Raw genomic sequence first — 17,366 nt, 5'->3', positions numbered from 1 at the left:
CCGGCTTGGAGATATCACCGATAGGAGAGGGGTTTTCCCCCAGGGCAGTCCGTCTGGCAGGACAACGGCCTCTTCATAAGAGTCCCATCTGGAGGTGCCAAAATTCTTGTGGAAAACGAAAGAACTCTTACGAATTCCAGAGGGGTTAGCAGAGAAGTTTAATTGCGCAAGGTCCAGAGCATATTAGAGATAGGCAATTTTGAACGAGGAGGGCGTGATTAGACTTCAGTTTTTATACTCCCCTCCTTAAAGAACAAAGGACTACACATTGAAATACACACTGTGATACATTAGGAACATTTCTCACAGGCATAGAATGGAAGGTTTTGCTACATACAAAGTATCCATGTGCAGAGCGCATTAGGTTGCCACATATTACTGACAGAACTTTCCCAGTGAATTTTCCCAGTGATTATGCATTACATCATTGTTCTAGCAATTATGCAGACACATCATTATTGCAGTTATGCAGACAAATCATTATTCTAATAATTGTTCAATTTACTATATTATTATATTACACACAAGGGTCCCACACCTTGATGCAACTGCAGTTGCTCAAAAGATACAGATGCTACCTAGTTCAACTGTAGTGGAATCTTTGGAGAAGGATTTTTTTTTTCACAATAGCGTTAACCAGGATCATGAAGAAGGGTACAAACTAAATCATGCAGCTTTAATTACGTCTGACTCAACATTCCCACTTTGAGTCACATTAGTGTTTTTATCCTGCTTCAGCAGTGACAAACAGCAATTGATTCTCTTCCACAAACTTAGTGGGTTTTCAACTGGATGGAGGGAAGAGTTTCCCAAGGACTTTAATGGGTGAATACATACTTTCTCACATGAACTTCAGAAGGATTCCACACCAAGCCAGAACTTTTATTTTAATTCTTTTTAAATAAATTGTTCAGAAACTGTTGTGAGCCTGCTTATGTTTTTGCTGTTTCCAGTAATATATTGGTTATTGCTACTTACATTTGCTTGCATATTAACAATTTTCTGTTGCTTTTCGTTTGTAATTTTGTAAAATGGAAACAGTATCTTATTTTTCTCAAGGCAATGAAAGCTGTTTCCATTCTAACAGTTTCAATAATCCAAATAATAATACATTGATAAAATCACCATCAGTCAATTGCAAAAGACAGCTTTATTTGAATAGCTTACATCCTGTTATGATACCCTTAACACTATCAAACAACATCTGCTTATTCCAGGTCCTGGGTAGAAACTTGATAGGTGGATAAACATGCCAAATGTAGTCTATATGCGTGGCTGCGTGACAAACCAAAATAATGTTCCCTTAAAATCTTTGATATTTATTCATATTAAATATTTCAAAAACTGCATAAAGTTCTGTGAAAAATGTCTAATTAAATGTTAGCATAGTTCTATCATATCAGAAACTCACACTGATTACCAGGAAGCCTTGTCATCTAAGTACTATAGTGATTCTCAGTTCCCATTATTTTCTATGGATATTTATGACTATCCTATCCAGAGAGCAAAAGCCAGTTCTTATTGATCTCACAACTATAAACTATAATTAGTTTTTAAATCACTACAAATTTTTCATATTTGTTAATCCCTTATATGTCCCACCAACCACCTCTGTGGTAGAGGAGTCCTAATGTAATGCTGGATTTCCACTTAGGACCATGTCAACATGTGAATGTTCCTGATGACAATAGTGACAAACTATTGTTAGCAAACTGGGAGCTTCCCAAAACAGTCCTGGAGAAATATCATGGTTTGGGAGTAGTTCGTATGTTCCAATGGCAAGCAGAATGCTTGATGGCTGATCAAGTATTGGAGGGAAGGAACTTAGTCTACTCGGGTAAGACAGCTACTAATAAAAACATTTACAGTTTTTTTCCTTTCTGCATTTTTTTTAGTTTTATAGGATTTAGATGAGAACAATTTAGACTATTTTTACTGAAGTATTCTGTTTCTAATATAAATTAATTTTAATGGCAGTTTCTTTAGTAATGTCAAATGACATGGATTTGGATTACATTTTAAGCATGGGAAAGTTGGAAAAAAATTAACAAAATTTATTTCATAAATGATACTAATATTCTTCCAACTTTTGAATAACTCTTACAGAAAGTTTGAGGACAAGATGTATGTAAATACTTTAAATTTATAAGAAGCATTGTTGATTGATAAGAATGTTTTCCAAGCTAGTGGCTGTAGAAAAAATACGGTATTAGATTAAAGAGAAATGTTTTAAAATTCTTATTGTTAGAATATCAGTATGCTAGAGTGATATTTATGAAAGTGGGAGAGACTTAGATATTTTTCCATCTGATTGGTACAAAAGTATTTTGGATTCTTATTTCTAGTTTATTAATAGTATAACCTGAAGCTTTTTTAGACTGCAATACAGTGTAAATTTACTGAGCGCAGTAATTTTGCGTTGCTAAGCAAGATGGTTGTTAAGTAAGTTATGCTCCATGTTATGATTTTTTGCCACAGTTATTAAGCGAATCACTGCATTTAAGTGAATCAGGTGGTGGTTACATGAAAATCTACCTTCCCCCATTGACTTTCCTTGCTGGAAGCCAGCTCAGATGATTACTGGGGGGACACCATGTGCTCTCTGAACAGTCTATAATTTTAGAAGTTCTTGAATGAAAAAAAAAAGTCTATAGCTGTGAATCATTTTCTTATAAATTGTTGCCTCTTTTTCAACGGCTTTCAGCTCCCACCAGTGCGGGGAAAACACTTGTTGCCGAATTACTCATATTGAAGAGAGTTTTAGAAACACGGAAGAAAGCATTGTTCATTCTCCCTTTCATCTCTGTGGCAAAAGAGAAGAAATATTACCTACAGGTGTGATTTAAAATTGCAGTGAGACTTTGTTTAGTGGCTGTGGATTGCATGTTTTCTTAAAAACTGGAATGGGGCAGTGATCTTGATGTGCATTGTGATATCAGTGGTCTTGAAGCAACATAGATCACATATATTCTTGGCACGATCATTTGAGAGTTAAGGAAAGTAATTATTTAACTAGGTTTAGTTTCTACTTACCAAAGAATGGGCAGTTTATAAGTATCAACATTGAAACAAACCCATCATTAAAACATTCTATTAATAGGTTGTAGATAATTTTAGAAATGTTGATTTTGAACACTACCTGTATGTATGTGCTTCTTTCTGAAAAATAGGCTATGTTCCAAGAAGAGGGTGTACAAGTGGAAGGTTATATAGGCAGTGTTTCTCCTTCGGTCCCTTTTTCTGCACTGGACATTGCAGTCTGTACTATTGAGAAAGCCAACGGTCTGGTCAATAGACTCATAGATGAGAAAACTCTTGACTCTCTAGGTAAGTTGACAAATATCAATATAAAGAGAAATAGTGAGAAACAAATTGTTTATTTGGGTACATCCTTTTTTCTGCATGATAGCCATCCCTGTAACCATTTTTTCTCTCACGAACAGAAAGAACACACACGTTCACATACATCCCCTACCCCCTAGCAAAGACAAAAATGTGAAAAAGAATAACGTAGGGGTAGCTATATTGGGAAGGAGAGAAAATTAAAACTATTTACTGAATGGTTGGCAGAATAATGATTTGGAATGGGGGTGGGGCCAGCTGTCAAGCCGACTGGTTGTGTTGGAAGGTTCACCGGAATACACAACTACTTTGCCAGCTGCTTAAGCTGGCTTTTTGGAGCCACGGCTCCTTGGAGGGGAGCCGAGAAGGAAGGACAACCTGCGGTGTAATCCAGGTGGCAACCAGAGCATGACTGCAGGGAAGAGCGTGGCAGACCGAGTGGGGAAGACGGCCCTTAATGGCCGACATAGAGGCTTGACAGAAGGATAACGTAGGCGGTGAAGTAGCTGAACAACAGGTGACTGGAACTGGCCAAGAATTGATTCTGACGGAAGAACTGGAGGAAACTGGAAAGGAAGAGTCTTTTGGAAGTTTTCCCCCGGGTAGCATAGGTTAGAAGGATCCCAGAAAAAAAGGGGGGAGTGTTTTTTTTCATCCCCCCCCCCCCGTGAAAGTGGCAAGAAAGGCTTGTTTGGGGGGGGGAAAAGTCCCAAAATTAAACTTGGAAGGAAATAGAGATGCGTTAGCAGGGAAAGAACAGTGTTAATGAGAAGGGACTGGAGAGCTTTGAGGAGATTGAATTGGCAGTAGAAGAGAGAAAAAGAAGGTGATTTGGAAAGACGGGCTGACATCTTGAAAGGACTTTCTTAAAGTGACAGCGTACTCTCTATGTGGAGTTGAAGTTTAAAAAAAAAAAAGAAGCCAAGAGGGACATCTTGTGGCTGAAACAGGAACCCTTTCTTTTTTCTTTCCCTCTCAGTGGGATTATAGACTTTGGATATAAAAGACTGCTTGGAGTAATAGATAAGATCTAATTGTGGCCGTGGTTCAAATTGTTTAGGCTGTGTACTCATATATATTATTGCTATTATAATTAAGAAATAGTGAATTTGTGCCCAGAAATTAATACTTAAAATTATAGATATTTTATCTACTGCTATCAACTACCTATCTTATATTGTTATTTGTCCTGGTAATACTGCTGTTATTTTAGGCATAACCAAGCTAAGTAGGTTATTCTATTGATTGAAGTGAGGAATTCAAAATGATGAGTATTCTGAACCTATCCAAGGTAGGGATAGCGAAGAAGGGGGCACAGAATGTCTCAACTACCTCAAGTCCATTGAGCCAAAAATCAGTTGATGAGCTTCTGCAAAGAGAAAGGTCTAATTCACTTAAAGACCTACAAACCATGTTACAAGCGATGCAGGAGGCCATGGCCAGAAATCATGAAGAACTGAGGAAAAAGATTGGAGAGATGAGAAACAATACAAGTGATCTCAAAGAACGGATACAAGTCATGGATGGAAGATTGGAAACGTTCCAACAACAGATGGAAAAGAATGAACAGAAATTACAAAAGATAATAATAGTAGTAGTAGTAGTAGTAGTAGTAGTAGTAGTAGTAGTAGTAGTAAAGTTGGAAGGGAGGTCATCTAGTCCAATCCCTGCTCAGGCAGGAAACCCTATACCATTTCGGACAAATGGCTGTCCAGTCTCTTCTTAAAAACTTTCAGTGTTGGAGCATTCACCGCTTCTGGAGGCAGGTTGTTCTACTGGTTAATTGTTCTAAGTGTCAGGAAGTTTCTCCTTAGTTCTAGGTTGCTTCTTTCCTTGCTTAGTTTCCACCTGTTGCTTCTTGTCCTGCCTTCAGGCACCTTGGAAAATAGCTTGACTCCCTCTTCTTTGTGGCAGCCCCCGAGATATTGGAACACTGCTATCATGTCCCCCCTGTCCTTCTCTTAATTAAATTAGACATACCCAGTTCCATCAGCTGTTCCTTATATGTTTTAGCCTCCAGTCCCCTAATCATCTTTGTTGCTCTTCTCTGTACACTTTCTAGAGTCTCAACATCTTTTTTACATCGCGGTGACCAAAACTGGATGCAGTATTCCAAGTATGGCCTTACCAAGGCATTGTAAAGTGGTATTAACACTTCACATGATCTTGATTCTATCCCTCTGTTAATGCAGCCTAGCACTGTGTTGGCCTTTTTGGCAGCTGTAGCACACTGCTGGCTCATATTTAGGTGATTGTTCACTAGGACTCCGAGGTCCCTCTCACAGTTACTACTATTGAGCAAGGTACCCCCTATGCTATACTTGTGCATTTGGTTTTTCTTGCCTAAATGTAGAACCTTGCTTTGTTCACCATTGAATTTCATTTTGTTATATAGTGCCCAGTGTTCAAGTCTGTCCAGATCCTTCTGTATCTTGAGCCTGTCTTCTGGAGTGTTGGCTATTCCTGCCAGCTTGGTGTCGTCTGCAAATTTGATGAGCTCCCCATCTATCCCCTCGTGGGGATAGATGGAGAAAAGGATGGAAAACGAAGAAAAAAGAGTAGAAGAAATAAATGAGAAACTAACCAGAGCAAACAAAGAACTAGAAGCAACAGTCATCGCCCTAGAATCTGAAAAAGCTGACTGATACTTAGGTTTCAGAACATAAGAGAGGACAGGGGAGAGGATTTATCGGAAATGATGGCGGATCTCCTAGCAAAATCTCTGGGAATAGGGAAAGAAGAAATGTTGAGTGAAATGGATGAGGTCTATTGGATCCACACAAACTACGCAAGATGACATAACCTGCCTAAAGAGATTCATGTTAGGTTCGTTAAAAAGTCGATTAGGGACGAGATCCTTCACAGAGCGAGAGATGAGCCATTAGAATGCAAGGGGAAACAGCTGATTGTCTTAAAGCAGATGCTGAAAAGAGTTAGGGATCTACGAAGACCCTACCACTTCTTGACAATGAAACTGACTAGACATAATGTTAATTTTCGATGGTTGATTCCAGAGGGAATACTGATTTCGTGGCGAGACAAGAAGATTAGAATAGACACTCCAGATAAGGCGGAGGAATTTTATAAGCAAAAGTTTAGCAGTGAAGAAGAATTAGAGAGAGATGTTGAGGGAGTGAGGGAGTCAAGGTTGGCTAGAACAGAAGAGGAAGAACAACAGGGGAAAATGAGAAGAGAGAAGAGAGAGGAAACGGTAAACTATGAAAGGGAACAACAAGAGCTGAGAGAGGAGCCAAAGGAGACTAGAATAACGAGGGGTATAAAAACTAGATATAAGTAGAAATATGATGGGAGAACTCCAAATCCTATCCTTGAATATTAATAGCCTAAACTCTCCTCAAAAAAAGAAAAAAAACTTTTAATAAATTGATTAGAAGAAATCTAGATGTTATAGTTATTCAAGAGACTCACATTAAGGAACAGCATAGACAGGTGTTGGAGTGCCCTAAACTGGGGAAGATGTTTGCATCTCTATCACAGCACAAAAAAAGAGGAGTAGTGATATATATCAGAGAGTCAGTCTTAGCTAAGCAAATTTATAAAGATACAGAAGGCAGGATTTTGATAGTGGAGATGACAATTAACCAAAAACGAACAATATTAGTAGGAATCTATGCCCCAAATGGGGGGCAAGAACAATTCTATAGGAAACTATATAATACACTACGGGCAATAGATTGTGAGAACATCTGTATTATGGGCGACTTTAACGCAATAATAGATAGGAAGCTAGACTATAAAAGCAAGGAAGGAAGAAAGGGACCTAGAAGAACATTGCCAAAAGTTTTCTTTAAGATGGTGGATGAATTAGGGATGCGAGATATTTGGAGAGAAAGGAACCAAGGGGGAAGCCAATACACGTACTATTCAAGTAGATATATGACGTGGTCTAGGAAGTGATTAAACATAAGCTGTCCATTCTTGAGAAAGAAGAACTAGCACAACAAATTAAAAGAAGTGGCCAGAATTTCTTTGAGAATGCGAACAAGCCAGGGAGATGGCTATCGTATAAGCTAAAGAAGCAGAGGGAAAGAAGCTGGATTAATAAATTACAGGACGAAGAGGGGAATTTACAACATCAAAGTGAAGAGAAGAAAAAGATAATTCAAAAATACTATACGAAATTATACGAAGAGAATAAGTGGGCTACGGATGAAAAAAATACATCAATGTTTTAAAAAAGCTGACCTACCAAAAATTCTGGATGAAACAAAGTGTATGTTTAATGCGGAGATAAGAATGACTGAATTAACTGAGGCATTGAAAAAACAGAAGAGCAATAAAGCACCAGGCCCAGACGGACTGCCAGTAGAAATATACAAAGAATTTCAAGATTTATTTGGCAAAATATTACTGGAGACTTTCAGTGCAGTCCTAAAGGAAGCAAAAACACCAGCATCTTGGATAGAAGCAAACGTGCTGATTCCAAAAGAAAATTCGGAGTTAACAAAAATCAATAATTATAGGCCAATATCGCTTTTAAATTTGGATTATAAAATATTTATGGCAATAATTGTGGGAAGGCTAAAAAGATACTTAAATGAATTTATACACGTAGATCAAAATGGTTTCCTACCACAAAGGCAAATTCGAAATAATATGAGGACGATTTTGAATATTTTGGAGTACTACGAGATTCACAGTGAAAAACAAGTAGCTCTGATGTTTTTGGATGCACAAAAAGTCTTTGATAATGTAAATTGGAACTTCATGTTGAGGCAGTTAGGTTATATGAACTTTGGCGGAAATTTTATAAACATATTCAGAGCTATATACGATAAACAAGAGGCGAGAGTCATAATCAATGGAGAAGCGACACAAAGCTTCCAAATTAGAAAAGGTACAAGACAAGGGTGCCCGTTCTCGCCGTTAATGTTTATATTAACCCTCAAAGTACTGACTAGAATGATTCGAAAGGAAAGCCAAATTAGAGGCTTAAATATTAAGAAAGAAACCTACAAACTGCAAGCATTCGCAGATGACCTCGTATTTATCTTAGAGGAACCGCTACATTCAGGTACAAGACTGGTGGAAATATTGGAAGAATATGGAGAGGTAGCGGGACTGAAAATCAACAAAGATAAAACGAAAATGATAGTTAAAAATATGACTAGTACACAGAAAATTGACCTGGTGGAGAAAGTAAATATCCAAATAGTGAAGAAAGTTAAATACTTGGGAGTACAGCTAACAGCAAAGTGTATTACAATCAAAGAAGATAACTATGTTAATTTAAATAATCAGATAAAGAAAGATTTAGAAAGATGGAAAAATTTGCAACTCTCCTTTATGGGGAGAATTGCAGCAATAAAAATGAACATTCTACCTAAATTACTCTTTTTATTTCAGAATGTCCCCATAAAATTAGAGAAAAAATATTTTGTAAATTTGAATAAAATAATATTGAAATTTATGTGGCAAGGGAAGAAACCTAGAATCAAATTAAAACTACTACAAGAAGCCAAAGAGAGAGGGGGATTTGGACTACCTGACTGGGAGCTGTACTACCAAGCTGCAATACTCACCTGGGTGCGGGATTGGATAAATTTAAAAAATAGAAGGCTATTAACTCTAGAGGGTCATGATTTACAATCTGGATGGCACGCATTTTTGTGGGATGAGAGACATAATGTTCATCAATACTTCCAGAGACACCTTCCGGTTTTGGGTTGCAATGGCTGCAGGTACACGAAGAGGCTTCTCTCTTCATTATCTGCCTTTCCTCTGCCAGTAGACCCTTAATTGGGTCGAAAAGGCACCCTGGAGGGGTGACTACCGATGAGGAGGACTCTTGTTGATTGCAGGGGGAGGAGGCAGCTCCCTCCGCAGTCTGAGGCAGCTCCTCAGGGCCGACGGAGAAAAGATTGGCCAGTAACATGGCTGATCATTTAGCTGCTCCAGCCGAAAGTCAAAAGAACATCTAAGCGTTAAGAAACCATCGTGGATGATCCCGGTGAGACTTCTCCCTCTCTCTCTTTGCCTAACTACTCTCCTGTTAAAATCCTTTTGGAATTACTTCCCTGCTTTGAAAGAGCTGCCTTTGTTTATCTGGGCAAAAGAGCTTTCCATAACAAAGGAAAACACTTTTTATTGACTATTTTTATTTTTGGTTACCTTGGGGCCCTGGAAAAATTCTTATCATAAAACTTTATTATTATATCTTCTAAGCTGGAGAATATTGTTTTCCTATGTCTTGGACTTATTTTTTTAAAGGGATAAATCTTTATTGTTTGAAAAAAAACAACAACTCTATGAGAAGCCGGAAAAGAGATTTCATAGCTTTTTGACTTTGCTAATCTCATTCTTGGTGTCTGGAAGAGACTTTCATAGTTTACTGAGGACATCTTGTGGAGAAATTTAAAACTGCAACTATTTCTTGTTTCTTTGGTCCAACAGCTGTTATTGGTGGGGGTGGATACTGACTAAATGTTTTGGAATATAGCCTCCACTAAAAGATAACAGGACTGGATTTAGTTACTACTGAAATGGAGAAACCATATTTACAACTCAACTGTAAACTCATACTGGAAAAAATTTATGAAGCTACTGAGGAAATATGTTCCCAAATAAGAGAGAGAACTGCAGAAATAATAAACAGAAATTCTACTGTGAACTTACAAACTGACCTTCAGACTCTATTTGATCATTCTGCAGACCAAAAAGCAATAGAAGAGGAATTAATTTACATACAACCTATGGAGACTTTGGATGACCAGAAAATGATTGTAACTAAACTATCTACAATTGCAAAACTAACAGAAATGGACTTGAAATTACAACTGTTGGAGAATTATGACAACTTTGATAATCATCTATTAATTATAAAATTGGACATGATCGAGTGTTTTATCCAGCAGACAGGAGCCAGGTGTCAAAAACAGAGGAGGGGAGGTCTTTTACTGACCCAAATGACATTACAAGCAATAACGGGAGATCTATTTGCTGAAATAGAGGCTTTGTTATGGAAACCTGCTTGGCATAAAAAGAAAGCCAGAATAAGACTAAAAAGAGAAATTTAAAATTATATGTAATGGATTAAAAAGATTTTGAGAAATATGGATTGATTTAAGGACTAAGATTTAGAGTTGAAAAATTGTGATTATTAGAATATATATGTTAAACAGAGTAAGAATGTACTTTTTGGAATAATATGTTTATTTGTATGAAAATTATTTTGTAATGGAATGAGAATAAGAATATGGAAGAGGTTTTTAGAAATTCGGATTGCTTTAACAACTAATTGAGTGTGTTAAGTTAGTAAGACAATGTTTTGTGTAATAATAGGTGTATTCTTTTTTTTTAACATGATAATTATTTGAATGAGATTTAAATGCTATCTGAAGAAATAAGAGAGATTTGTGAAAAAATCAATGATTTATGAGATTATGAATTAGAATATATCTGGATTAGTATTTTAGAAGGGATACCCGAAGTGATAATACGTTTATCTAAGATTAAATTGGACTATGGTAACTGTAAATTAATAAAGTTCAAAACAGGATTAGGATTTATAGACATGTAATGTAGAAATGGATTATGTTAAATAGGTTATATTATTTGAGGGAAATAGAGAGGGAACATTTAATGTATTTACTTGAGCTATTATATGATTTTGTTTTTGGATGATTGATCACCTAACCACCACGGTGTGTCTTGAGCATTCTGTTGTAAAAATTAAAAAACCAATAAAATTTGTTATAAAAAAAATACTTCCAGAGACACCATATTAGAGCAGCATTACTTAATGTGTGGATTAAAGTTAAACAAAGAACTATATAGAAACACCGGTATGGCTCTCAACACTGGAAGCGCTAGTGCATTCAAATTTTTTGAACTTGGGAAAAGTAGTTACGTGCAGAGATATTCTAAATGATCAAGGGAAACTTAAACAAGTTCCTCTTGATCATTCTTAGTTTAATTCTTAGACAAGAATTAAAAGAAAACGGGGTACAATTGGAATGGTGGGCATACCTGCAAGTTCAGTCACGTTATAAGAAAGACAAAAAAGAATGGGGTATATGGAGAAATCTGACAACACTAGATAAAATATTAGGAACGGAGGAGAAAGCAATCAAAAGAACATATAAATATTTATTGGAATATAAAATGGAAGAGGAGCAGGTAAAAGAAGTGATGATAACATAGACTCAAAATTTCGGATATATTGATTTAGATAAATGGCAAATGTTATGGGAAAGAAATAGAAAGTTAACCTTGGCTACCTCGTATAAAGAGAATCTGTACAAAATGTTTTACAGGTGGCATTTCTCCCCAACAAGATTGGCAAAGATGAGAAAAGATATATCACCACAATGTTGGAAGTGCAAGAAAATGTTAGGCATTTATTATATGTCCGTGGTGGCGAACCTATGGCACAGGTGGCACTCAGAGCCCTCTCTGTGGGCATACGCGCCATCGCCCCAGTCCTAGGCCTTCAGCTGGGTTTTATAAAACCTTTTCGCTTTAGGCCTTCAGCGCCATGTGCAAAAAAAAAAAGTTCAATCAATCAATCAATTTAACTTCTCGCGGGAAAAAAAAGATCTCGCAAAGTTGGAATTGATTGATTGAACTTTTTAGTCCCACCCAGTCTGCTGTTACCACCGCAGCCATGCCCACCATATGGGCCATGCCCACCCAATTGGTCACACCCACCCAATGGGCCACGCCCAATCGGCACCCAATGATACATAAGTGGGTTTTTGGTTGCAGTTTGGGCACTCGGTCTCTAAAAGGTTCGCCATCACTGTCATATGTGGTGGACTTGTTCCAAAGCCAAAGAATTTTGGCGGCTAAGAAAGACTTGGTTGGAGGAAATGTTGGGACTGAAGATAGATTCCAGACCAGAATTGTTTTTACTGGGAATGATAGATGGGAAGTTTAACAAAGGAGAGACATATCTATGTTGCATATCATAACAGCAGCAAGGTTGGTGTATGCCCAGAATTGGAAAAACGGAAATTCCCCGCTGGAGAGTGAACTAATTAGAAATTTTTTGATATGTGCAGAGATGGATAGACTATCCTTAGAAATTAAAGATAAGGATGAAACAAAGTATTACGAAGTTTGGGATAAGATGTACTATTGGTTAGACTCGAGAAAAAGTCAGAACAGAGAAAGCTTGTTTAGAAGAGAGAAAGTGTAGATTTCCAACCTCAAAGTGAGCGTAAGATAGAGATCAGAATATGAAGTAAGAATGGAAATGGAAGTTATGTTATAAATAGACGTAAATATGTATGTAAATATATAAATATGTAAATAGTATAAAATGTAATATGTAAATGGTATAAAAGATCAATGACTAGGAAGATATATGGTATGGTATATGGTATAGTGTGTATGGCAAAATAATAGCCAGAAAAGTCACACTGTGTTCAACCTGTTTTTAAATGTTTACTTAATAAAAATTAAAAATAAAATAAAATAACAATTTGGAATAAACTTGTGCATGCCTGCTCTCTGTACAGAAATGTGAAAAAGCAAGAATGTTCCATGTAAATATTTTTTTTAACATATGTGGATATATCAATATTTTATCTTTATTCAAACTATGTATAAAGATAAAGGTGATGTAACTGAACAAAAGAACTATAAAAATTGACTTTCCAATCATCTTTTCAAGAAAAATAATTACAGATACATAATTTCCTTCTGTAGAAAAAGTAGGTACCCCCTTTGATCTAATACCTAGCATTGTCCCTTTTGGCAGAAAAAAAAACTTCAAAAAAAATTCTTATAATTGTCTACCAGTCCCTATGTCAACTGGGAGAAATTTGTTCCTACTGCTTCAGAATTTTTACACCTGTGCAACATTAAAGGGATTTCTTACAGGCATAGCCCATTTCATATTACCCTGCAATATTTCAATGGGATTTAGATCTGTGGTTTGTCTTGGTCATTCCAAAACTTTCCATTGTAGGGTTTTTTAAAGTCATTCCTTAATGAATTTACAGGAATATTTAGGGTAATTGTGGTGTTGTAAGGTCCTCTTTTAGTTGAGCTTCAATCTTCTGACAAATTATATCACATTATCCTCAAGTATCCTCTTGTACAATGAAGAATTCATATTGGAATCTATGGTGGTGATTTGCTCAGGCCCTGATACAGCAAAGCAACCTCAAACCATATTTCCATCGCCATGCTTTATATTTGGTATCAGGTTCTTCTGGTGAAATGCTGTCTTTTGTTTTCACCAAATGTGTCTTCTGGGGCTCTGGCCAAAGACTATCTGCCTTGTCTGTCCAGAGCACATTGTTCAGAAATCCTCGTCTTTGCCTAGATATTCATGAGCAAACTTTAGCATTGCCTTAATGTTCATTCTGGACAGCAAAGGTTTTCCCCTAACATAACCCCCATGTAGATCTACCTTGTAATAGTAGACTCAAGCATTTTGACATCAGTAGTAATGAGAGCTTCCTGTAAGTCGCATGATGAAGTTCTGGAGTTCCCAGAAACCTTTTTTCAGCACTTCATAAATCCCTTTCATCTATAACTATCTGAAGATGGTAAATCTATGTCTTTCAACAACACAGAGCAAATTGAACTAAGTACCTGAGGTTTCAATAAGATAGGTTCCTCCCGGATCCTCTCTAATAATGTTCTAATTATTTGTACCTGATGTGGTATATCTTATTCTTATTTTAGATAATTTGAAATGATGATAAATGTAGGGACGTATTTACTTTTTTCATTGGAGAAATTTGTATTTATGTTTATTTAAATTACACAATGGATTACAAAATGTATATGGTGCATGATACCTTTACCAATATTGTTGAAACAAAGACTTAAGATATTTATCTTGAAAAAGTCAAAAATTTCAAATGGAGAATAGTTAATTTTTCACATGAAAATATGACTAGTCTCTTGTGAATTCTAGCCTATTTATTATGAAATTCTGCCATAGACCACAGCATAATTCATTGAAGGAGGAAATAGAATGCAATTTGCTAGCTTCATTCCATCTTTTTACTTTTTACTTGCACATTAGACAGGTTGAATGGAGGTAGAATAAAGCTTCTACCACAACTTCTAGCATTTGTAAAGGGAGAATTTAAAAAATGTGGGTCTTCATTGAAGACATTTGTATTTTCCTGTTTCTTTTTCAGCTACTTACTTGTATTATTTGCTACCTTTGTTTACAATAATGTAATGCTTACATTATTATTTACAATAGTATTTTCCATTTGGTGAACACAATCCAAATAAGTTATTTCGGAGAAAAACTTGACTTTGTAGTGAATACAATACACGCAATTTGTTTTAAGGTTATTGATAGTTTATTTTTCCTTTTATAATAGATACTGTTTTGGAATCTACTTTGACAAATTAAAATATACATATTCCATTGTCCCCTCTTCGTTTCTTTTTATAGGAATAGTTGTTGTGGATGAATTGCACATGTTAGGAGATTCTCAAAGAGGATATTTATTAGAACTTCTGCTGGCAAAAATTTGTTTTTTGACTAAAAGAATAAAGAACAAGTATGTAATATGAAAAATCATGATTTTTTTTACTATTTGATCTTTTAAAACAAGTAGATTTGGGGATTAATTTTTTTATTAAAATGTTAAATAATTTGCCTGACAACCATAAACACTTTTTAATGACCACTTCTAATTAGATTTATTTTGGAATGGCTATCTAAATCATGGATGCATCATTGCTTAAATATACTCTTAATGTGTTTAACTTGGGTTCTGGAAAAGCTGTTAAGTATTTACTTTTTTAAAGAAGAATTGTCCCTAATACATTTTATTGTTTATTATTTGAAGGATTGTTTGAATCTCACTTAGAATGAATCTTCACTTTATATAAATAAGTATTGAATAAATTAAAATTCACTTTTTCTATTTATACATATACCTTGGTATAACCTGGGTGTATGTTCCACACAGTGTTAATTAGGCAATTCTGTTTAGCTTGTGAGATTAGCCAGGTAGTAACACCTGCTGAAGCCAATGACAAAATACTGTATACAGGTAGTCCTCATTTAGTGACCACAATCACCACCCGCTTTCCTTTTTTAACTGAGATCTTCCACTTCCTTCTACCAATAGTATAACCAGTTTGATTTTTGTGTACTTTGTCTGGTGATGTCCGTATTGCTTTGGTTGTTTGAAGACAATTAGAAATGAAGAGATTGATAGAAATTGATAGGTCATTCTCCTGCTTCATTTCACTTTTCTAGACTATGCAGTCCAATTAAACTTTCTTCTTTGCTGTTTCTAACTTTGGCGTTCTAGTCTCCAACCATAAGCAACACATCTTTCCTGCATATTTGTCGATTTCAAATTGAACTTGATTATAAAACTCATGAACTTTCTCTTCTTTTCAGTCAGTGTTGTTAGAGCATAAACTTGGATAATTCTCACATTAAGGGGTTGTCTGTGAAGTCTAATTGATGTTATTTGTTCATTGATTGCATTACAACCAAGTACTGCTCTTGCTAGCTAGATCCTTCCTGATAATGAAAACTACATCATTCCTTTGTTTTTTGTGTCTTGAGTAATAAACAGCATGATTGACTGAAAATGTCCAACTCCAGTCTTTTCAATTTGTTTACACTTAAAATGTCGATATTTTGTCAGGTTACACCATATTGAGCCTTTCCATCTTTATGCTTCTTACAATATGTTCCATGTTCCCACTGTAGTTCTATCTTTGCAGCTTCAAATTTTCTTTTCTAGCATGGCAACATCAGCAACTGAAGGGCTTTAATCTAGCTACCTCATAACATCATTAGTACTCCAACTTTAGCTCTTCCTCAGTAGCTTATCATCCAATACTATATTGTTAATTGCTTTATCTTATCTACTCAAGTAGTTTTCTTGGTAAACTAGAAGTGTGGTATACCACGACCTTCTCCCAAGCAGTATGAAATGACTTCGCCATTGTCATGAAAGTGATCTTCTGCTTCCAGCACCTTTCTTTATCACTGCTGCTTGCTTTAGCTGTTAGCATACAATCTTAGTGTTCTTTGCAAGTCCCTCCTAGGAAACCTCTCCACCACAGTGAGGACTTGTGGTAGGGGAAGTAACCCTCTAATGCAGTCTTGCTAAAAAAAAACTTGTTTTGTTCTCTCTTACATTAGGGTTAGGGAGGGGATGCCAAATGAGTTGTACTGTGGAAATTGTGTAATGGTAAAGGAAACTGCTAAACTACTAAGTAGGCTAGTAGAAAGCTTTTGGGAAAAGTTTAAGACTTCAAGTTTTGCACCCTATGGTCACTCTACATAGGGCTACCCTTGAAGATCACTCAAAAGTTGCAACCTATCCAGAGCATACCAGTGCAGGCAGTTGCTTCCATGTTACACTGCTGCTTCACAAGTTGCATTGGTTTTCATTGGGCTTCTGAGTGAAATTCAAGGTACTATCTATACAGCTCCTTGTGATAGGAGCTACCGTAAGTTGTTTTCAGAATCAACTCTCCAGGATAGTTTCTGCCCATTATGTCCGATAGATTGGGCATTGCTCCCAGCCCTCTCTATTATGCCAGGAAGCATTCTGTCTCTGTTGTAATGTGTGTCCTCTGGAACACCATGCCCTCTTAAATTTGTAGGGCCATTACCCTGGAAGCATTTCTTAAGTCCTTGAAGAGTTCTGGAAGTTAGGCGATTGTGTCAGTATGATTCTGTCTTCTTTGTGGTTGAGTTGGGCTTGTTCCTGGACAATATTATTTTATTAGTAATTGCTGATTTTGTTTTTTAGCCCAGTGTACACTAACCAGTGTTGTAATTGCAGGATAAGCAGAAATATAAATTGACATAATAAATAAATCCCACTCCACTATCCATGTTCCCCAATCAATAGGAAGTAATAATTGTTGATAGACAGAGTTCATTTCATAAAACTATTGACCATCACATCAGTGTGATTTATAATAATAATAATAATAATAATAATAATTTAATTTGTACCCCGCCCTTCTCCTCATAGGACTCAGGGCGGCTAACAGCCTCATAAAAACCACAATACAATAATACAATAATATCTATATTAAAAACCGAG

At 36.2% G+C, this 17,366-nt stretch overlaps 1 protein-coding gene across 1 annotated transcript in view; it reads left to right on the top strand.

Moving 5' to 3' along the window:
* Positions 1–1,635: 1,635 nt before the first annotated feature.
* POLQ (DNA polymerase theta) overlaps positions 1,636–17,366 on the top strand; it is a 95,693-nt gene continuing 79,962 nt past the window's right edge. The window contains exons 1-4 of the mRNA XM_029283376.1: positions 1,636–1,837; positions 2,705–2,835; positions 3,171–3,327; positions 14,732–14,840. Of these exons, the coding sequence (XP_029139209.1) occupies positions 1,636–1,837; positions 2,705–2,835; positions 3,171–3,327; positions 14,732–14,840 (599 nt within the window). The remainder of the gene's footprint in view (positions 1,838–2,704; positions 2,836–3,170; positions 3,328–14,731; positions 14,841–17,366) is intronic.

Source organism: Protobothrops mucrosquamatus, unplaced genomic scaffold (assembly GCF_001527695.2).
Source record: "Protobothrops mucrosquamatus isolate PMUCROS unplaced genomic scaffold, P.Mucros_1.0 scaffold69, whole genome shotgun sequence".
NCBI lineage: Eukaryota > Metazoa > Chordata > Lepidosauria > Squamata > Viperidae > Protobothrops > Protobothrops mucrosquamatus.
Note: the sequence above shows the minus strand (reverse complement) of the source record. Positions and strands in the feature narration are given on the sequence as shown.